Genomic DNA, 22,048 nt, shown 5'->3' with positions numbered 1-22,048 from the left:
GAGAAGCGCTAGGGAGAAGAATCAAGTAGCTCTAGCGAAAATGCAGCAACAAGATCCCAGCAACATAAGGTCCATCTTGGACCTTCCAGGCCCGTTAAGCCACCATATCTTGACACCTCATAAAGCAGAGACTAGCAATCTCTACTAAACACTGCCTGAATTCCTGGCCACACATTGTGAGCAATAAAACATCTGCTATTCATAGTCTCTAATCTTGGAGTTGCATATAGATGTAGTGGCATCTAACTGAAACACAAACTAGCAGCATTTTCTTGCTTTTTAAAATAGCTGTTGTTGATACCGCCAGTTACTGGTGACAAGTTCTGCTTCCTCAAATGTTGAAGTTTGAACATTAGAAGAGCATGCCGAGGCAAGCAATATAAAATATAAAGTAGGGTTTATTTAAAAAGGGGTAACACAGACTTTTCCCCTTGAATGAGAGGGAAGAGGGCCACAACTGTATCCTGGTATCCTAAGAAGCGAGGTTTTGAGCCCTTTTTATATGTCCTAGGCTTCCTTTGTTCTCCTGCCCTCTTCCCCTTCTCTGTCTCCTGCCTGAGAATGTGACTAGGCTTGGGAATGCTCTGTGGGTTGGCCAAAATGTGGGAATCAGGTAGGCTGAAGGGGGAAGGGCAGGATGGAGCCCCAAGGACACATTAATTATAGCTTCCTACAGGGAGGCACAATTCCTGGGACCTCCAACCCTACCAACAGGTTGGAGCAGAAAAAGGGGCTTGGAAGAAATTAACATTTCAATCCATCAGGGGACAGTCTCCAACTTGCCAGACTCAATCAAAATTGGCCTCCTGGATCTGACCTGACTCCATTTACCTTATCTATACTGACTGCTAATTCTGGCTTCAATTTCACAGTGATTGAGATTATTTATTAATTTAGCACTGAATGCTAAAGAACGTTTGTTTCCAAATAGCTTTGGTTTAAGTGTGTTAGATCACAAAGGAGACTTAATTTTCTATGTATATATCACATTATTATTCTCCTTTTAACTAACATTTACAAATAATTACAAATAAGTAAAAAAAAATTAACCAATGAATTAATAGTCTCAAAAACAACAATCCCCACAAATAGAGGAAAACACTAACATCTTAATTTCAAAAACAGGGAAAGTCATTTCTCTGAACCATAAACATGAGAAGGAAATTTGGGGAGGTGGGTGTTGGGGTGCACTGGGGATTGAACCCAGGAGTGCTTAACCACTGAACCATATCCTCAGCTCTTTCTATTTTTTGAGACAGGGTCTCTCTAAGTTGCTTAGGTCCTCACTAAATTGCTGAGACTGCTTTGCCCTTCCCATGTTGCTGCCTTGACCTCTCGAATCTCTGGGATTACAGGCGTGCACTACCTCACACGATGAGAAGGACTAACCTCAAACTCACAAAGTGAAGACATGAGGCACCTACTAAATTGCCTATTTTCTTTTTAATAGCAAGATTAATGCCAGCTTTAAAAAAGGGAGGGAAAACTCGCACTAGAGACGGTAGCCTGGGACCTGAGTCTTTAAATTTTGGGGACTTGAGTATAGCCCACAGAGCTGTTGCAAGGCTGGTATGGCACGATAAAGAGCATAAGTGATTGTTACTTTTTGTTCTGCTCATTCATCCATCCGTTTACTTTTGTCAGAGATCATGGAAAAGAAGTGGAAAATCAGTTCTTTTCTACAGGAAAATCTGCATACTTTGCTAGAAAATTGGGAGTGAGACGAATAGGAAATGACGTCACACCCATTACGATCGGGGAGCGGGAAGACGGGGTTCAAGCAAGCAGAAGCGGCCTCAGACAAGGAGGCCACCTACGGTGCGCTCAACCTCGTCGGCATCTCTGGTTCTGCCAGCCCAGCGAACCCTGAGCAAAGGCGGTGGGAAGAACAGAACCCGCGGCTCTGATTGGCTACCCTCGAGCAAGGGGCGGGGCGGACGGAAGCTCCCGAGGGCGAGCGAGCGGAAGGCCGAGATGCAGATTTCCGGTCTTTGTGGCTCGCCGCTGTGGGTCGAAGCTTGTGCCCTGGCGGCTCCTGGGCTTCGCGGTGAGGGACACGGGCCCCAAGGCGGAGGGAGGGTAGGGCTGGCGCCCTATTTGGGTGCCGGGGCAAGATGGAGGCGATCCGCTCTTCGGCTTGCCCACCCCCGGGTCAGGGCAAAGACTCCGAGAGTCCTGGGGAGGCAGCAGAGGCCAGCATTCAAGCTCTTGCCTGCCAGCGGAAAGCACAGTTGTGCCTCCACCTCCGTGACTTCGCAACTGCTGTGGTTTAACAAGGGATATAAAGAATAGGAGGGCTGAGTGCAGCCGGGCTAGTTGGTAAACCGGAGATTCGTAGTCTGCATATTCTAATTAGTTTCTAAAGTTACCGTAATATTAATAATTTTTACTGTGTCCTTCTGAATGAACATAAAATAAAAAGCATACGCTTCTGTGGCTATCCTTCCCATCCGGAAATCAGATAGTGTTTGGTCTATATCTCAAAACTTGGTATATAATTGTTACTATGTTTCGTTTATTTTAAAATTTTTGCTCCCAGAATAACCTTAAGCTTTTTGACAGCTGAGCCTGATATTTTTTGCATCTTTTGTGTCTATATCTGTCATGTTTTTGAACTCATGTTAAGCACATTTTACAGTTCTAGCTTTGTTGATTCCTCAATAGATTCATGAACTAAAACCTTTTTAACTCAATGCCACCTCAGGACAGAGCCTGTAATAAGTGCTTCAATGTTTGGTAAAGAAATTAAGTGAATAAATGTGAACAAATGGAAAATATCCTGTAATGTTTTTTAAAATATTTATTTAGTTGTAAATGAACACACAGTATCTTTACTTATTTTTATGTGGTGCTGAGGATTGAACCCAGTGCCTCACACAATTGAGGCAAGCACTTAACCACTGAGCTACAGCCTCAGCCCCCTGTAATATTTTTATTTAAGTCAACTCATGTTTAATCTGAATTTTTTGAAAATGTGCTATTACTACCTTAAATGAAAATCAGCATTACCTGCTATAGATAGAAGCTAGCTAAAAATAAAAAGTCAGCACCACCAGCTGGGGTTGTGGCTCAGTGGTGGAGTGCTCACCTAGTGCCTGTGAGACACTGGGTTCAATCCTCAGAACCACATATAAATAAATAGAATAAAGGTATTATGTTCATCTGCAAATAAAATTTTTAATTAAATTCTACCTAGATGTTATTACCCTTGGAAGTCAGTCTGAGGTCTATATTTTATTTTTAAAAGTAAATAAGTTTTATATACATGTTAAAGACAAATTTCCCTCCTTTGTGTAATCATGATTGAGAGGGAATTGAAAAGGAAGTATTTATCTCACTGTGTGAGTCATGTTAATGTTTCATTCTTTTGCTTCTAAAAATTTTAACAGTATGGGCTGGAGTTGTGGTTCAGCAGTAGTCTGCTGACCTAGCATATGCAGGGTGCTGGGTTCAATCCTCAGCACCACATAAAAATAAAATAAAGGTATTTCATCCAACTACAACTAAAACAAAATTTTTTAAAAAATTAACAGTAGTAGAAATTCTAGAGAGTAGGTGACACTGAGATGTAATGATTTTTTAATGATTTTTAATTGATCATTCTGTTGTTGCTTATTAGACTCAAACCTGTTCCCTTTAAATGTTCTTTGAGTTATTGATCTATATTATTACAACTTCCTGAGACTTTTTTCCCTACCATAAGTTAACTGTGATTTTATATCCTTTAGGAAAGAAGAGATTACCCCCAAAATCTCTCACACACAGAACCTGGTTATACTGAGGTTCTTGCTAAGCTGTTTCATTCCAGAATGGCTGTGGATTCCAGAGCAATTTCAACTCAGATACCTCAGGATCATCAGGAACAAGAATTAATACTAGTGAAAATAGAAGATAGCTTTTCTTGGGGTCAGAAATTTAAACAGAATGGGAGTATCCAATCCTGCCAAGAATTATTTCGACAACAGTTCAGAAAGTTTTGTTACCATGAGACACCTGGGCCCCGGGAAGCTCTGGGCCGACTCCAGGAGCTTTGCTATCGGTGGCTAATGCCAGAATTGCACACAAAGGAGCAGATCTTAGAACTTCTGGTGCTGGAGCAGTTTCTGAGCATCCTACCTGAGGAGCTGCAAATCTGGGTTCAGCAACATAGTCCAAGAAGTGGGGAGGAAGCTGTGACCCTGTTGGAAGACTTGGAAAGAGAATTTGATGATCCAGTGCAGCAGGTGGGAACAGACAGAAGTCATGTGCTGTGGGAAATGGAATTTACAGCCTGGAGCATGTAGTATCATAACAATAGGATAAAAAGTTACATATCTCTTGAACCATAACCCTGAAGTATATCAGAGCTATGCCTCTACTCTCACAAGGTCTGTTTTCCTAGAGATTTTGCCACAAAGCTAACCATATTTTACTAATTTCAGGTCCCAGCTAATCCACAGGGACCAACAGTGCCATGGAAGGATTTGACATGTCTAGCAGCATCCCAAGAGTCAACAAACATTCAACTCCAACCTTTAAAGGCACAACTGAAATCTTGGAAACCCTGCCTTTCCCCTAAACGTGGTGAGGAATAGGAACTTGTCTGGGAACTCATCAAACTTCCAACACATGAGCATCACTGCTGTTATTCTAAACCAGTGGTGCTCATTTTAGGAGCTTTGTATTCAGTAATGCACATGAATTTCAGTCAGCCCTCCTTGTGTCCATTTCCTTATCATTCACTCATTCATTCAAACTTTATAGAGTGCTAATACATGTCTAGTACTATGGTAGATACTGAGTCTTACTTTCAAGTCTAGGTGGGTGGTGGATGAACAAAAAGACAATTCTAGTATAGTAAGTTATGGACTAAAAGTAGGCACTGGGTACTATGGGAGCACCAAAAAAAAATGGCACCTAATCTTAAAAGTTCAAGGAACACTTCCTGGGGAAAATCATCTAAGCTAAGATTTGAACTATGTGTAGAAGAAAGCCAGGCAAATAGGCAGAAGGATAAGTGTCCCAAGCAAAGGCCTCAGTCTTGAAGGTGAGAGAACAGAACTCATCCTAGAAAGAGTAGAATTCAGTTTGACTTGCGAAGAGAATTAACAAGGGAGGAGTGTTGAGAAAAAATAGAGAAGAAAATGGGATTCACATATACAGTTTCTTAAATAGAGGGGTATAGTTGAAAGGTGTTGGAGGAAGGAGAGCCATGGTTGAATTTGTAATGTAGAATTTAGCTTTAGGGTGGAGAATGGATTTGAGGGAAGCAAGACTAGAGGCCTGTTAGAGTCTTATAATCCAAGTGGCTAAAGTAAATAAATCATGTGTTATGGTGAGGCATAGGGAAGATCAAAGCTGAAAACTGTTCTTCAACATTAAAATTGCATTGCAGTTTCTGGTCATTGTTAAAAGCAGAGTATGAGAGAGGAGTTGAAGGTGTTTCAGTCTTGATTACCTTGGTAATAGTGGTGTTGTGTTTTAACTGGGAAAACAAGCAAATGTATCTGATGATATACTTGGTTTGGAGCATTTGAATACTTAGGAAATAAGCACAAAATGGATTGGGATATGGGGAGGCATTAACTTACAATATAAGTAGCAAATGGAGCCTAGGGGATAGAGAGCTTGTAGAGTAAGGATACATTAGAATCCAGGAAACAGAAAAAAAGAACTGAAGGAAGGAACACTGGTGTTTGAGTTATTAGCTTAGAATCTGAAAAGGAATAGTCCGAGAACTCAGTCAAATATGACTGGAAGGAAATGTCTCTAAAAGGCAGATGTGGTCCTTAGTGTCAATGCTACAGAGATGCTGACTAAATAAGACCCTAAAATTACCTATTGATTTATGTAGGTATCAAGTTTGTGACCTTGATGAGAGTAGTGTCACTGGAAGTGGTGGTATGAGCAGTTAGGTAAGGCAGAAACTAGATTACAAAATGGAGATGAGAACATGTCAAGAAATATTCTGTGAGTTAGAATGAGGTTGCTTGACAATGTAAGCAAGGAAGAGACATGGACAGTGACATCTTTGTAGGTAGACCCTTCAATTATCTCTCATAGAAAATGAATATAGAGAGTAAATGGAAAACTTTAATGTGTTTTTTGTTTGTTTGCTGTTTATCATTTCAGATTGTGAGAACAATGAAACAACAACACAGGACATTTCAGGAGAAAATTCACAGGGACTCTCTCAGGAACCTTCATTTGGAGTGGTTAGTGAGCGTGAAAGCAATTTAGACTGGCAACAAGGAAGTGCTATGGGGCAGAAACTAAAAAGATCCTCTCCACACAGGAGTAGTTTTAGGCAGGTGATTTTCACACACAAATCTTTAGGAAAGAGAGACCATCATGATGAGCCTCAAAGATGCCTGATTCTAAGTACAAACTCTATAACAAGTCAGAAAGTTCCTTCAGAAGAGAGACCTTATAGATGTGATGTGTGTGGGCACAGTTTCAAGCAGCATTCATCTCTAACACAACATCAGAGAATCCATACTGGAGAAAAGCCCTATAAATGTAACCAGTGTGGGAAGGCCTTTAGTTTAAGGTCATATCTGATTATTCATCAAAGAATTCATAGTGGTGAGAAAGCATATGAATGTAGTGAATGTGGAAAAGCCTTCAATCAAAGCTCAGCCCTCATTAGACACCGGAAAATTCACACTGGTGAGAAAGCTTGTAAATGTAATGAGTGTGGTAAAGCCTTCAGTCAAAGTTCATATCTTATTATACATCAAAGAATTCACACTGGTGAGAAGCCGTATGAGTGTAATGAGTGTGGGAAAACCTTTAGCCAGAGCTCCAAGCTTATTAGACATCAGCGAATTCATACAGGAGAGAGACCGTATGAGTGTAATGAATGTGGGAAAGCTTTCAGGCAGAGCTCAGAACTGATTACCCACCAGAGAATACATAGTGGGGAGAAACCCTATGAATGTAATGAATGTGGAAAAGCCTTCAGTCTGAGCTCAAACCTCATCAGACATCAGCGAATTCACAGTGGAGAGGAACCTTATCAGTGTAATGAATGTGGCAAAACCTTCAAAAGGAGCTCAGCCCTTGTTCAGCATCAGAAAATCCATTCTGGGGATGAAGCTTATATATGTAATGAATGTGGGAAGGCTTTCAGGCACAGATCAGTCCTTATTCGCCATCAGAGAGTCCACACTGTAAAGTAACTTGTGAATACAATGAATATTATAAATGCTTCAGTAAGATTTTTTATCTTTGTTAGAAGTGTTTTTCTTGGAGCAAAACTCCATAAAGGTTAACTACTAGGTCTTGAGTCATTCTAAGGCTTTATGCAACACTACACAGTGCTAGTGCAAATTGTTCCTTAAAAGCTTTTTCCTGTCACTAATGAAAGCAGAGGATGAAAGAATTATTACTTCCAGCTTTTCGCTTACTGTTAAAAATACTCAGGAAATATGAAAAGCAGGAATGTGACATTGAAACCTCATTTTCTATGAGAATGTCGTGAAAGGGGTTAGGGACCCAGGTTCAGTCACTGCATCTGATTGTCAATATGCCCCCACTTTGGGAGAGAGTGGACATCGTAAAGGACTGTTTGTCTCAGGAAATCAAAATTTTTTATTAAATCAGAACTGACAGCAGAAAAAAAAATGTGGGGAAAGTTTTATCAGTGTTGAGTCCAGGGCAGGTCAGCAATTAGATATGCATGAGAAGAAATAATACAAATTAATATATCCAACAATTTATTTTGTTTTTGAGAATTTTCTTTGTACTTGAGACTTGAGATGCAATGGAAGATCAGGCATAGTCTCTTGTCATGTAATGGGCAAGGCAGTCAGTCATGTAGTAGCACCATGGTGTGGTCAGTGCTATGTGACTCAAGGAGCTCTCAACTTTGGGTAAGGGAATAGGGGAAATGACATGAAAGATGAAAGGACTTAGCCAGGGGGAAGTGTTCATAGTAAAAGGAGCAACAGGTAAAGGCCAATGAAGCATTTTCTGTTGAGCTCTTTTGAAGTGGAGTCATGTCCATAAGAAGTATGGGTAGAACCAGTCTCTGAAGCACAGTGCCTAATGCAATATATGAGCCAATCAAGAAATTTCTGTTTAAAAAGGAAAAACCTAGAACACTTGGACAACAGAGGAGTGAATAGCTTTGTCTTGGTTGATATGACCCAAGAGAAAGGGCTAATATGTGGTTTCCTTTCCCAACCTACAGGCTAGGCTAGAATTTCTATGGAGTAGGTGGAGGAAGTGGAGGTTAAAAAGAGCCTTGGTAAATGTTAAGATTCTGACTCCCTCTCCTAGGTATGAGGACACCTTTGTTACAGTATTGGAACTGTTGTCAGGTTAATCCCCAAGTCCCTGAGTTGGAATCTGCCAAATCATTCATTTTCAAAGCTCTGTCCTTATAGTTCTAGTATACTTCCTTGGACTCGGGTGCTCAAAAAATATGTCAGTTGCTGGGTCTGTGACTTACTCTCCAGACACCTCATGTGTGATATTTCATAGCTTTTGCAAAGGGAAATGACAACAAGTAACAACTGTGATCAGTCAAGACTTCCGCTCTTCTGAGGAACCTAGCACAAAGAAGCTAGTATTTACTATAAGGTGGAAAGTTGTACAGGTTAGTCAGCAACAGAAGTGTGGGTTCTTATAGACATGACCCCATTCAAAAGACCTAACAGGATAGAGGAACAACATACCAAAAACAGATGTGTGTGGAAATCCTCTAGAATCTTGTGACTAGAAAAAGAATTCTAATGAGAAGCAAAGAGAATTAATGCTCTTATTGGAATATAAGTAGGCATGTGGTAACTAGTAAGAATGACAGCACACCTAATGTCCATTTTTAAAGAGAATATGAGAAAATGGAAGAATGATATGAGTTGGAAATATGGTAAAATGCAACAATACATGGTGAGAGCTGCTCAATTCATTTTCCTCTTTTTCCACAAAGAAATACTCAAACTGAGAAGGAAAAGACATTAAATAGGAATTGATATATAGCAGAAGGAAAAAATACTCTAGAGAGCTCTTACATGTAAGAAATGTAATAGGTATTTGCTAAGGGTTCTGTATGTATACATTATTTATTTCTCATTATAGCCCATGTTCTAGGCAGATGAAGTGAAGGCTAAAGGTCATGTCTAGAAGGTAGAACTCATAACCCTATGTAAAATCACTGCTATCTTCCCATGAAAAACTTCTAGTTGAAAAACTAGCATTAAAATAGGCAAATCACAAAAGAGTAAGTGCCAAGGGATAGTACATGTATGTCAATCTCATAAAATGTTCATTGAAGCAATTGATATGGCACTTTCAAAATTGATAAGAAATTCAGGGAAATTGGGACTCTATTGCTGGTGTCATGTGAGTAGACAGTATCTTAGCAATCACTACCAGAAGCCTTAAGCATTGCCTTTGGACTTTGAAATTCTATCTGAAAATATAGAAACCATCATGAATGTACAAAATCTTAAAAGCTGTTAAAATTTGTTGATTAATGTTGAAATAAAGCATTCATGATAGATTGTTAAATATTAAAATTGTACTATATGACCCCATGTAAAAAATATATTTATGCATTAAAAATACTAGAAATGTGCAATCCCAGTGGCTGTCTCTGGGTTGGTGAGGTTATAGGAAATTTAATGATTTCTTGTGATTTTATGTATTCAAATTTTTCTGCACTATTTAAGGCTAGAGGACAGGATGGGAGGTGTAGCTCAGTGGTAGAACACATACTTATTAGCATGCACAAGACACTGTTTGATCCCCAGCAACGAAAAACTAGATAGGAAAACTCAAAAAGAAGTGCAGGATATTGTGGAAATATTATGAAAAAATACTTGCTTTCTACAGCATTTGTCCTTTCCAAATCTCAAGTTTGTTAGCAAAATTAGCTTATCCTTGGTTTTATCATTGATTTTTTTTTAAATGGCAGACTTACCCATTTTACTCATTATATATATAAACAAGTCCTCTTAAAATTATAAGTCCTGTACAAATAGAAGCCATTCCCTAAAGACTTATGCTTGAAAAAGGCAGTAGCCAGCCAGGCTCAGTGGTACACACCTGTAATCCCAGCAGTTTGGGAGGCTGAGACAGGAGAATTGCGAGTTCAAAGCCAGCCTTAGCAACTATGAGGCACTAAGCAAATCTACTACAAAATAGGGCTGGGGATGTGGCCTCAGTGGTCGTGTCCCCCTGAGTTCAATCGTTGGTACCAAAAAATATATACATATAAAAAAGCAGTAGCCTTGTGGTCAAGACTTTGGTTGTTGGCATTAAAGGAGCTGAAGAAGATAATCCCACAGTTGAAGAAGCTTCAACATTTCTGTTTATTTAAAGAGGCACTGTTAATAAGCTATCAAAGGAAATTTTTTTTCTTTCACTATCCTTTCCTGGGAAAGAAAAATAATGTTCCCCCTGCTCATGGCTGTCTTGTTTCTCTTGCACTAGAAGCAGTCTGGAGGAAAAAATGTCTGCCTTAAATGAATTTTAAATGGATTAAAAACAGAAAATGTACAATTGAGGCAGAGTATATTAATATTGGTTTCCTGCCTTCCCTTTCTCCCTCAGTTTCATAGACTACAACTAATGGTTGTCTGGAAGGATTGGAAATTTGAACCTTGGCCATGGTCTCTCTAAGTTTAGATTTCGATTGTAGACCTGCTGAAAAGAAGGACATGATGGTCTCCCAGGTCCTTGGTCCTACACAGCAGTTAATGTTGAGGATTCTAACCTGGTGTGTATACCACCACCACCACCACCACCACCACCCCCCCCAAGAAAAGAAAGAGTCTTAAATCTAATGGACTAGGAGATGCATATGTTTAAAGAGATTCCCTAGTAGTCTCATTCTCATGGTCCTTCAACACCACCACCAGATGTCACCTCTTATGACTTTGCCAGTGAACTGCAATCATAGAGACCAGATAGTTTCCTGACACTTTTTGGCCCAGAATATAAAAATTGAGAATACCAATTCCATGAATTATTCCTACAACCTCTTTATCTCCTATCTCCCACTCCTGTTAGTGTTCTCCCTATTTCTGAATGAATAATTCCAAAGCAAAACTTTAAAACTCAAATTTTATTACATCTTGCTTTACATTCTCATACTGAACAGTTAAAGGGTATACTCAACATATAAATGTTAAAATTAGTAACTTTTATTTACAATATTTTTGCCAAGAATGTTAGGATTGGAGAAGAAAACACAAAGTACTCTAAAATGTTAAGTGTTTCTATGGGTAAAGGGATTGTGGGTAATTTATATGTTCTGTATTATCAGCATTTACAATAAGGAAAAACCATCATGCTGTTTAAAACATTAAATCATTTGATTGTCACCTACAGGAAAAGGCAACTCACTGTCCCATATGAAGGATCCCTTTAATCTTGTGGTTGATCTCACTCAATGACAACTGCGTAAACTTTGGGCACAAAGATCCTTCCCAATTTCATCTCTATTACCCACAATAACTATGAACATCAAGTCTTCAAAAATGTTTTTAAGGGCCGGGCATGGTGGTGCACACCTGTAATCCCAGCAGCTCAGGAGGCAGAGGCAGGAGGATTGTGAGTTCAAAGCCAGCAATTTAGCAAGGAGCTAAGCAACTTAGTGAAACACTGTCTAATAAAATACAAAATAGGGCTAGGGATGTGGCTCAGTGGTCAACTGCCCCTGAGTTTAATCCTTAGTACCCAAAAAAGAAAAACGTTCTTAAGTATTATTTGCCCTTAGGTTAATTAAAACTGCCAAAGTAAAAATTAGGAAAGTATAATTTTGAGGAATCTGGTTAATTCAACAAATATTTATTGCCCTCAAGTGGCTTAGAGTTTGCAGAGCTGGTGCTGAGGGTAAGGGTAAGGGAATGAAGAATATAGGGTCTGGGAAGACAAACTTCTCATTTCTGGGTCCCTGGAAGTTTCCCATTTCCTGAGATCCAGGGTCATGAAACACACACTCTAGGCCTCACTGTCCCTATAGCCTCCAATGTATATTCTTTATTTGGTGTGCATCATGCCTGTTTCCATAAGATGTACCAGTCTTCTACTACTACCCTCATTCTAAGTACTTGAAGATGTAATAGGTTATAAGTTCTGTATAGTGATTATAAATACGAAAATCCAACACATGTCTTCTAGGCACATGTCCTGGCTTCTTAGCCACATGTCCTGCCAGACTATGACAACTAATTCCTGCTAAGTGAAGAGTCCTGATGTCTCCAGATTCTCTTCTTTTCATGCCCTATATGTCCTATAACCTCTGCCTTCTTCTGCCCTTGACCTGGCTAATTTCTACAGTTTAGGTCTCAACTGAGATGTTATCACATCCAAGAAGTCTTTAGAGATCAGGTAAGGTAGCTCTGCCGTGTGCTCCAAAAACACCCTGGATTTATCCTATCAAAGTACTTATTGCACTTTACTTACTTATTTAGTAAATATGTATATTCCATTAACCCTTAACTCTGGGACAGCAATAACCATATCTGTCCCAAATAGCTAAACACAGCAGGTGCTTAATAAATAAGCAAACCTGAATTGGCCTTGTAGGAAGCATAGGGCCATGGAGAGAAATGGGAAGTGGGAACAATGAACTACCATTCCTCAGATAATATTAAACTGCCTTGGATCTTGCTAAAACAAGCCAGGGCATAATTCAACATTCCCCATACAAGTCAACATTTCAGGTAGTTGAATAATTCTTAGTACATGCCTTCACCTACCAAATGCACAAATGCTGAGCAGGGATCTTATCCTTGCCATCATGCAAGGAGCTCTTTTAGGTACATAATTCTGGACTTGCAGAGTGGCAGTTATATTTGGGTTGGTGAGGTAAAGGTGGTATTGATGAGAGGCTTCATGCAGATAGTTAGGCATTTCTAGAGAATACCCACCATTCTTTTCAAAGACCTGATTTAAAAAAAAAATTATTTCCACTTAACACTTAACAATCGTAACAATCAGGTGGATCTCCTCTTACAGAACTGAACTGGGCTGGAAGGACAGACACCCTACTCTCAGGAAAATTCTATCTTCTGTTGAGTCTCATCCTTAAAGTGTAGTTTTTGCATTTCACAATTATACAACTCTTACTCAGACTTAAACTCTGGTGTGTGTCCTTTGATGCTGCATAAGACCTGATCTATGTCTAAATGTTTTCCTACATTCGCTACATTCATAAGGTTTCTCCCCAGTGTGGATTCTCTGGTGCTGGGTAAGGGCTGAGCTCTGATTAAAGGATTTTCCACATTCATTACACTCATAAGGTTTCTCTCCAGTGTGAATTCTTTGATGCTCAATAAGGATAGAGCTCCTACCAAAAGCCTTACCACATTCAATACATTCATAGCCTTTATCGCCAGTGTGAATTTTCTTATGCTGAATAAGGGCTGAGCTCCGGCTGAAAGCTTTCCCACATTCCCCACACTCATAAGGTTTCTCTCCTGTGTGAATTCTCCGATGCCTAATGAGCTCTGAGCTGCCCCTGAAAGCTTTTCCACATTCACAACATTCATATGGTTTTTCACCACTGTGTATTCTCTGATGTCTAACAAGGTCTGAGCTCAAACTGAAGGCTTTACCACATTCTTTACATGCATAAGGTCTCTCTCCAGTATGAATTCTCTGATGTCTAATCAGCTTTGAGCTCTGGCAAAAGGCTTTCCCACAGTCAAAGCACTCATAGAGCTTGTCCCCTGTGTGAATTCTCTGTGGTGTAATATCATTTGAGTTCAGATTGAGATTTCCTTCAATTCCATGACATTCAGGGAAACACTGCTCTGTGGGGATTTTCTTGTTGAACATTGCCAGGCTGTACTGTCTTTCCTGGGAAGGGAGCTGACTCATTTTGTTCATTGTAGCACTTCCCCTTTGCTTCTCAGTGTTGTCCAGACCATCCAAAGCTTCTTCAACTATCTGTACTGAAGCAATTTCCCCAGGAAGTCTTCCTGGAGATATCATAGCAGTTGAGGCTACACATTCAATAATTTCTTGCTTTGCTGTCAACATTTTGTCAGCTACCATCTTGCCATCTAAAAGTGTGAATAGAAAATGCAAGTGTCATTTACTCTCCATGTAGAAAGAAAGGAAATTATTGTAGTAAGAGCAGAAAATAAAACAAATGAAATAGGTATTTGCTTATTAGGAGGAAAATTTCTTAAAACTAGCTTCCTAATCTAGGAAAATTCAGTGAAGTGGCCTGGAGTAGTGGGAGGTGACCCCCCTGAGAGTGACAATGAACTAGGAAAGCCCTTTGTTAGAGGTGATAAATAGGAGTATCAGTGAGAAATCATAAAGCTAGGAGATGATTCTGGAGTAGAGAAGAATATATTTTAGGTAATGCAGGAAAGGAAAAGATATGATGCAGAATAATCAGGGTAAAGATGTCTGAGTCTTAAATCAATGATACTTCTAGCAAAGTAAGAGAGCAGGAGATATGATTATAAAATGCTCAGGAGGTTAGTATTGAACAAAGGTAGCTGGTCAAGAACTAGAAAGCATGAAGGCAATAGCAGATTCTAGCAGGTTTCAAATGGAACAAATAAATACAAGCAATATAATAAGATACACAAAGCATGAGAAAGGAATGTTTCGGGGTTCCTGACTCACTCTGGGTTAGGTAGGAGCCTTAGGGGTCCATCTTTTCAAGTGTAAGGGATCAAAGAAGGTCGATGGAAACAATTGGCAAATGTGACTGCCTGGATCCAAATCCAGTTCTCATACAATATGCTCTTTTTTTTTCTAGATTTCTAGTAATTTACAACAGAAATGGGTGATATCAATTGAATTATGTCTAGAACTCTGAAGTTGCTCTCATCCTCCCAAAGTCCTCTAAACTTATATACGTTTTACAGATCAGGAAGCTGAGACTCAGAAAGAGTATGAAAGGCTATAGAATTAATAATTGGTAGAGTGAGAATTCAAACAAATCTGCTTAAACCCAAAGTTTTCAGTCTTTGTCTGAGTTATTTGCCTTCCCTTTGGAAAGAAGCAGGACTGTAGCTGAACTAAAAAAAATAATTTAAAACTCATTTTTTCTTTGGAAAAGTTATGTTTTTGTATGAAAACAAGTCTTTCGTTTTATATTCTTTAAGAAGTAATAGGTTTCTGTTAGAATAGCTCTTTCCTTTATCACACCTGCTATCTGTTTAGTGACATGTTTGGTATAAAATCCTTTTAACTAAGAATGTGACCTCTGATTGCTCAATGACAGATGCTTTTAGCCTTAATGTTCTTTAGATGATGTTGCACTGCCAATGCAGACCTCACTACTAGTTTGATGTCTCTCGCCCTTGGCTGTAGTGATGTTGGCTCCTCCTATGGTCTGAATATCTATGTCCCCCCAAAATTCATATGCTGAAATCCTAACTCCCAAAGTGATGGTATTAGTGGGTGGGATCTTTTGGGAGATGATTAGGTCATGGAGGCAGAGCCCTCATAAATCTGACTAGTGCCCTTATAAAACAGGTCCAAGAAAGCTCATTGGCTCCTTCTACCATGTAAGTATACAGGTGCAATCTATGAGAGAATGGCTTTCCACCAAACACCAAATATGCCAGCACCTCAATCATGGACTTCCTAGCCTCTGGAACTGTGAAAAATAAATTTCTGCTGTTTATAAGCTACTCAGTTTATGACACTGTGGAATAGCAGCCAGAACTGACAACTCCAGCCAGGTATGGTGGTGCATACCTCTAATTCAACTATTGGGAGGCAGAAAGATGGCAAGCTTGGGCAACTTAGTAAGACCCTAACTCAAAATTAAACAAAAAAGATTGGGAGAGTAGTTCAGGAATAGGGCATTTACATGAGGGCCTGTGTTCAATCTCCAGTACTATTGAGAAAAACAAAGACAACTCCTAATCTTCCACAACGGCCCCCTTCTTTGGAGAATTGTCCTGGATGATGAAAGCCACTAGTCCAGAAAACTACTTCACCCTCACTGCCCCTGCTGCATCAAAAGAGCAACTCTGCAATGCAATCATGCTCTTAAGGCTCCAGAACCTTTCCAAGGATTCAACCAAGATTAAGTTTTATCTGAGACTATATCATTCCTTGCTCAGTTCCCTTTCTAATTCTGTAAACCCTCTATTAAGATTTTTCCCAAAGAACATGTCCTTAATAAATTACCTGCATCCATAACTCCACCACCAATTCTTCTTCTAACAAGACATACTGTTAGGCTAGTGAAGAGCCTACAGGAAAATTATAACCCAAGGTTGTAAAAAAAAAAGGCATGGTGACTCTTATAATCATATCAAGGCAGATCCTCCCAGTGATATAAACTTTATGACTTAGGTGAAAATACGGATTATGCACATTAATTCTTCAGACATCAGCATAAAGTGACTTATCAGGAACCCAGTCAAGTCCATCCAAGATCACACACTTGGACACCAGGCATAAATGAGGTTGATAAATTTTGCTAAGTCCAAAAATGTCTAAAAGACAATCACTATTGCTGATAATGTGATTGAATCTATAACATAATGTCATTTTGAAGTGAAAAACAATGAAATAAAGTGTAACAGATAAAAGTTGGGGAGAAAAATCTACGTTAAAATCTATATTTTAAAGTAATCAGATCCTCACTAAAATATTTTATTTTGTCTTTATCCCTGAACCTCAAGAGAATGTGGAGAATTTGAAACATGACCAGATAAATAAACAGAAACAAAGAATACAGGAGTCAGAGACGGTGAGAGGCTTAGTTAGACAAAGGTCAAAGGTCAGTTTACTTATTACTTCAAGTACAAGTGTTTTATTAAAGCTCTGCAAAACAAACAAAAGGAACCAAATTGAGGCTAGGAATATTTCATATAGACTTGGGAAATAACTTTAATATTAGTATGCTAGGCTTCTATAAAAAATACCACAAAAACAGGCTTAAAGAAGAGGAATTTATTTTCTTACAGTTCTAGAGGCTAGAAGTAAAAAATCAAGTATCAGAAGTTTTGGTTTCTTCCCAAGTCAATCTCTCCTTGGCTTACAGATGGCCATCTTCTTGCTTATTCTCATGTGGTTCATCTCAGTCTGTGTTGTTTGTGTACTAATTTCCTCTTATAAGGACACCAGTTATATTGCATTAGAGCCCATTTAATGACCTCATTTAACCTCTTTAAAGGCCTTATCTCCAAAAAATACAATTATATCATAAGGTACTGGGACTCAGGGCTTCAATATATGAATTTTGGAAATATATAATTTGTCCCTTTAAAAATGCCAATAAGAAAAATCCCCAAAGCACTTAAGGAATTATAATGGAGTCTCTGGCCCCTGAGACCTTAAATAATCTACCCTAAATGATTCAGACAATATATATTTTGAATACCTTTGGCCTTCAAGGGTTGATGTCTTGTGAGCTTGGTTCCCAGTGCCGTGATGCAGGAACTGATGGAGCTTAATAGGTGGTCCCTAGAAGCCTGTCCTGGAAATGGATAAGGTATTTCTCATGGGACCCTGGTGAGTTCTTGTGAGAGGATAGAAAAGCCTGAGTCTGACCTTTGAGTCACTTTCACTGCTTCATGTGATCACTTGCTCCTGCATGCTCTCCTATCATGTCACTGCCATGATGCAACACAGCAGAACTGAGCCAATGCAGGTGACATGTACTCGAAGCTCCCAAACCGTGAGCTAATAACTTCTTATCTTTATAAAGTTAGCTGTCCCATGTATTACATTATTGTGATGAAAAAACAATTATAATCCATTTAGCTGTTTTAAGATAGGTGATTTGATCATTTTTTAAAATGCATTTTAATGTAGCTCCTACTTGGTGCAAAGGATACTTAAGAGAGTAGTATCAGGGTCTGATGCATGGAGGAAGGTTGAGAGGGAGTTTTCAAGGACACTTCAGTGGATTAATAGAACTGATTACTTTGGTTAATTGCTAAGGTTCAGGATCTGACCTTGAAGTTTATGTCATTACATGCTTCTCAATCAACACACTAGGTATGGATTTCCCTCTTGGAGTAGAATCTTATAAACCAAGTTCATGAAACCGAGCAATAAGGCCATCATGAAAATTACTATGTAATCATTATACAAAACAGAGTGAATTAATGCTTTTTTATTATAGCTAAGTTTCATAGGAAGTTAATAAGATTGCTTGATGAAGATGAAATCAGAATGATAATGAAAGTCTAATGACAACAAAGTAATAAGCTGATGTAGCTGGTGCCCCTAGGGATGATGTTGCCTTAATCAAAGTCCTTTTTGTACTAATTCTCAGCACCCATGACATCTATCAATTTATTGCCTCCTAATTTAAAATCTACCCTTCATTGTACTATCTGCATTACTGGCATGAAGCTGGCATAATATGGGATTTAATAGATACTGGGCTAGAGGGCCAGTGGAGGAGGAAGGAACTTTTCTTTTTTGATCTGGTGTGCTCTCTCGGTTTCTGCAATGTGGGGGACAACCAGCAGTGCATACCCCAGTGAGTTTCAGAGGCACTGCCCCCTCAGCAACTTCCCTGCAAACTCTGTGTCATGTTACTTCCCCATTGGGGGCTTCTGGAACCCATAGGGTAGCCCCTCAGTGAGTGTGACCAGCTGGGCACTTCACTGAACATCTCCAACTAGTGGGTCATGGCTGTTACCTCTCCAGAGAAATGTGGACTTCAGCTCTGGCAGATGGGACAAAGACATAGCACCCTCTTGCAGATACGTTCCTTCCTTGGGCATTCTGCCTTAAGCCGAGAGCCCACGCCCCATGCCTTACTCCTGACAATTTAGAGTTTTAGTATTTAGTTATACCACTTAACGGTTAATGCTAGTTACAGTCCATAATTCTTTTATTTATTTATTTTAATTAAGTATATATGACAGCAGAATGTATTTTGATTCATTGTAAAACAGTTCATAATTCTTAATGTTAATAAGAGAGGTAAATAGGGAGCCTACATCCTGGGAACAAATCTTTACTCCTCACACTTCAGATAGAGCCCTAATATCCAGAGTATACAAAGAACTCAAAAAATTAAACAATAAGAAAACAAATAACCCAATCAACAAATGGGCCAAGGACCTGAACAGACACTTCTCAGAGGAGGACATACAATCAATCAACAAGTACATGAAAAAATGCTCACCATCTCTAGCAGTCAGAGAAATGCAAATCAAAACCACCCTAAGATACCATCTCACTCCAGTAAGATTGGCAGCCATTATGAAGTCAAACAACAACAAGTGCTGGCAAGGATGTGGGGAAAAGGGTACTCTTGTACATTGCTGGTGGGACTGCAAATTGGTGCAGCCAATTTGGAAAGCAGTATGGAGATTTCTTGGAAAGCTGGGAATGGAACCACCATTTGACCCAGCTATTCCCCTTCTTGGTCTATTCCCTAAAGACCTAAAAAGAGCATGCTACAGGGACACTGCTACATCGATGTTCATAGCAGCACAATTCACAATAGCAAGACTGTGGAACCAACCTAGATGCCCTTCAATAGACGAATGGATAAAAAAAAAAAAAATGTGGCACACAATGGAGTATTACTCGGCATTAAAAAATGACAAAATCATAGAATTTGCAGGGAAATGGATGGCATTAGAGCAGATTATGCTAAGTGAAGCTAGCCAATCCCTAAAAAACAAATGCCAAATGTTTTCTTTGATGTAAGGAGAGTAACTAAGAACAGAGTTGGGAGGAAGAGCATGAGAAGAAGATTAACATTAAACAGGGACAAGAGGTGGGAGAGAGAAGGGAAATTGCATGGAAATGGAAGGAGACCCTCATGGTTATACAAAATTACATACAAGAGGAAGTGAGGGGAAAGGGGAAAAAAAACAAGGGGGAGAAATGAATTACAGTAGAGGGGGTAGAGAGAGAAGATGGGAGGGGAGGGGAGGGGAGGGGAGGGGGGATAGTAGATGATAAGAAAGGCAACAGAATACAACAGACACTAGTATGGCAATATGTAAAACAGTGGATGTGTAACCAATGTGATGCTGCAATCTGTATACAGGGTAAAAATGGGAGTTCATAACCCACTTGAATCAAAGTGTGAAATATGATATGTCAAGAACTATGTAATGTTTTGAACAACCAACAATAAAAAATTTAAAAAAAAAATTCTTAATGTTAAACTTTCTGTGTTCAAGTTTCTGTTACTGATACAGTATTCATCTTCATCTTAGAAATTGCCTTGTTAATGGGATTCAAGTATTATTTTTAAAACAGAATATTAGTTTTGAACATTATGGTATTATAGAGAATTTATTAAAGACCTTTGTTTTTAACCCAAGTTAAAACAATAATTCAGAGCCAATGGAAAAGTATTTCAAGGCAAAGGGGCGTTCTTTCCACAATACTTAGTGACAGCTGCAAGTGACTTTTATTAAGTAAAATGCACCATGGAACACTTGATCACCCTTACCTCATCCTCAACCCCAAAAGGGTTAAAGATCCTCACCTCTCTCGTGGAAAGCTTGGGGATCCTGAGTCTCACTCTTGCACTGGCCCTCCAAAGATGGCAGAGGGTGACTTAGAGACTTCAGAACTCCTGTGCATGTTGTGTTCTTCCAGATCATTTTCTGGCCACGAGCAGAGTCCTAGAAGTAACCAAGTACTAGCACTGTGATTCTAAGGATTCACAAGAGGAAACTCCCTAGAACAATAGGGCTAAACAGAAGGAATCAGAAACCTATTCAGATGATCAGTGAGAAAACAACAGGTCTAAAAATCCTAATGACATGAACCAATGAGTGAATAATTAATACACTATAAAATAGAAGTTGGATAATTCCATGAGGAGTCAATGCGACTCATAACAGCTTCCCCATTAACTTGCAATAGTCAAGCAAACAAACAAAACACCTACTTCTTACCTGTTGCCTTGATCCATCGAGTTCTTTCTCCAACTCTTCCAGCAGAGTCACAGCTTCTTCTCCATTATCTGGCCCCTGCTCTCGCACCCAGGCCTGCAGTTCCTCAGGCAGGATGGCCAGGAACTGCTCCAGCACCAACAGCTCCAATATCTGCTCCTTAGAGTGTGCCTCCGGTTTCAGCCACCGAGAGCAAAGCTCCTTGAGCTGGCTCATAGCTTCTCTGGGCCCACTGGAGTCAGAATAGCTAAACTGCCTGAAACGCAGGCGGAAGACCTCCTGGCTCTGGGAGTTCCTCTGAAGGCCAAAATCCTGCCCCCAAACATAATTCTCTTCTTCAACCTTCACAATTATAAGTCCTTCTTGTTCTTTCGGAGCATGGTAAGCCAATGCTGTGATCTCTTCTGACATTCTGGGAATAGACAGTCTGAAAAAGCTATCCAGCTGAGGCAGAGAAGAGATGGAAACTTGTATCTGAGGAATTCCTTCTGAATTCAAACTCTTCAGGGAGGCCCTGAAGTGGATAGTGCTGGTGTTATACAAGCAAACCATGTGCTTGGAATGTAAATACAGGTTTTTGAAGGCCAGTTGCCAGGGAATATAGCACTATAAAGAAAACTGACTAAAAGGGAGCTTCCATATAAATGATACATCTATAAATGATTCAAGAATTTGGGGGGATGTGAAACAAAACTTTAATATAGTCAAAATCAATTTGACCTTTGGGAATAATGTTATGCACAAAATTAAGGATAATAAATAGTGTTATATAAAGATAATCCTAATTGTGCCCATTCTCCAAATTAGACTACTGAGAATCATAAGCTGACCAAAGGCATACAGCCAGTGAGCAGAGCACTGGGCTCTTCAATCAAAGTAGTTAACTTCCCAAAGAAAGGAACTCACACTTCATAAGTACCTAATATAGGCCAGGTGATTTACAAATTCTATTTTATTGGGGCATGACAGTAATTAACACTATGTGATATTTTGATCCCCATGTTTTATAGAAGATGAAAGCTTTTTGAAAGTTAATGAATTTTCCCAAGGCCCCAAACCTGTCAAGACATGACCTCAGGGTTGCCTGGCCTCAAGAACTTCTCCTTTTTATTCCATAATTGGTTAATGCCCAGGACAACCTTGATTGTTACTATAAACTAGGAATAATGATGAAAAGATTAGAAAGGAGTTATGAAGAATGGCTATACATGTACAAACAAGGAAAAGTTATTCTTGAATTTGTCACAAGA

General features: G+C 39.3%; 2 protein-coding genes across 3 annotated transcripts; one reads left to right on the top strand and one right to left on the bottom strand.

The window, feature by feature from the left end:
- The first annotated feature begins 1,970 nt into the window (after window positions 1-1,970).
- Znf397 (zinc finger protein 397) lies at window positions 1,971-10,740 on the top strand. Its single transcript, XM_076837189.2, has 4 exons — window positions 1,971-2,047; window positions 3,729-4,223; window positions 4,422-4,563; window positions 6,112-10,740. Exons 2-4 carry the CDS (start codon window positions 3,810-3,812, stop codon window positions 7,158-7,160), a joined length of 1,605 nt encoding a protein of 534 aa, XP_076693304.2. The 5' UTR covers window positions 1,971-2,047; window positions 3,729-3,809; the 3' UTR covers window positions 7,161-10,740.
- Window positions 10,741-11,072: 332 nt separating this feature from the next.
- On the bottom strand, window positions 11,073-21,296 carry Zscan30 (zinc finger and SCAN domain containing 30). Of its 2 annotated transcripts, XM_076837190.2 has the most exons (3): window positions 20,802-21,296; window positions 20,387-20,525; window positions 11,073-14,000 (listed from the first exon to the last, which is right to left on the bottom strand). In XM_076837190.2, the coding sequence occupies exons 1-3, from the start codon at window positions 21,207-21,209 to the stop codon at window positions 13,069-13,071; spliced, it is 1,479 nt and encodes a 492-aa protein (XP_076693305.1). In that variant the 5' UTR covers window positions 21,210-21,296; the 3' UTR covers window positions 11,073-13,068. The 2 variants fall into 2 exon arrangements, with proteins under 2 accessions (XP_076693305.1, XP_076693306.1); XM_076837191.2 differs by lacking the exon at window positions 20,387-20,525 and having other exon boundaries at window positions 20,802-20,862.
- Window positions 21,297-22,048: the final 752 nt, after the last annotated feature.

Source organism: Callospermophilus lateralis, chromosome 17 (assembly GCF_048772815.1).
Source record: "Callospermophilus lateralis isolate mCalLat2 chromosome 17, mCalLat2.hap1, whole genome shotgun sequence".
Lineage (NCBI taxonomy): Eukaryota > Metazoa > Chordata > Mammalia > Rodentia > Sciuridae > Callospermophilus > Callospermophilus lateralis.
Note: the sequence above shows the minus strand (reverse complement) of the source record. Positions and strands in the feature narration are given on the sequence as shown.

Bases quoted from the DNA above. Each gene is read 5' to 3' on its own strand.
- Znf397 (XM_076837189.2), top strand. From the start codon at position 3,810: ATGGCTGTGGATTCCAGAGCAATTTCAACTCAGATACCTCAGGATCAT. The intron at 4,224-4,421 runs GTGGGAACAGAC...TACTAATTTCAG, and splicing joins TTGATGATCCAGTGCAGCAG to GTCCCAGCTAATCCACAGGG. The intron at 4,564-6,111 runs GTGAGGAATAGG...TTATCATTTCAG, and splicing joins CTGCCTTTCCCCTAAACGTG to ATTGTGAGAACAATGAAACA.
- Zscan30 (XM_076837190.2), bottom strand. From the start codon at position 21,209: ATGTCAGAAGAGATCACAGCATTGGCTTACCATGCTCCGAAAGAACAA. The intron at 20,526-20,801 runs GTAAGAAGTAGG...GGTTACTTCTAG, and splicing joins TCGATGGATCAAGGCAACAG to GACTCTGCTCGTGGCCAGAA. The intron at 14,001-20,386 runs GTGAGGATCTTT...TCACACTTTTAG, and splicing joins CCAAGCTTTCCACGAGAGAG to ATGGCAAGATGGTAGCTGAC.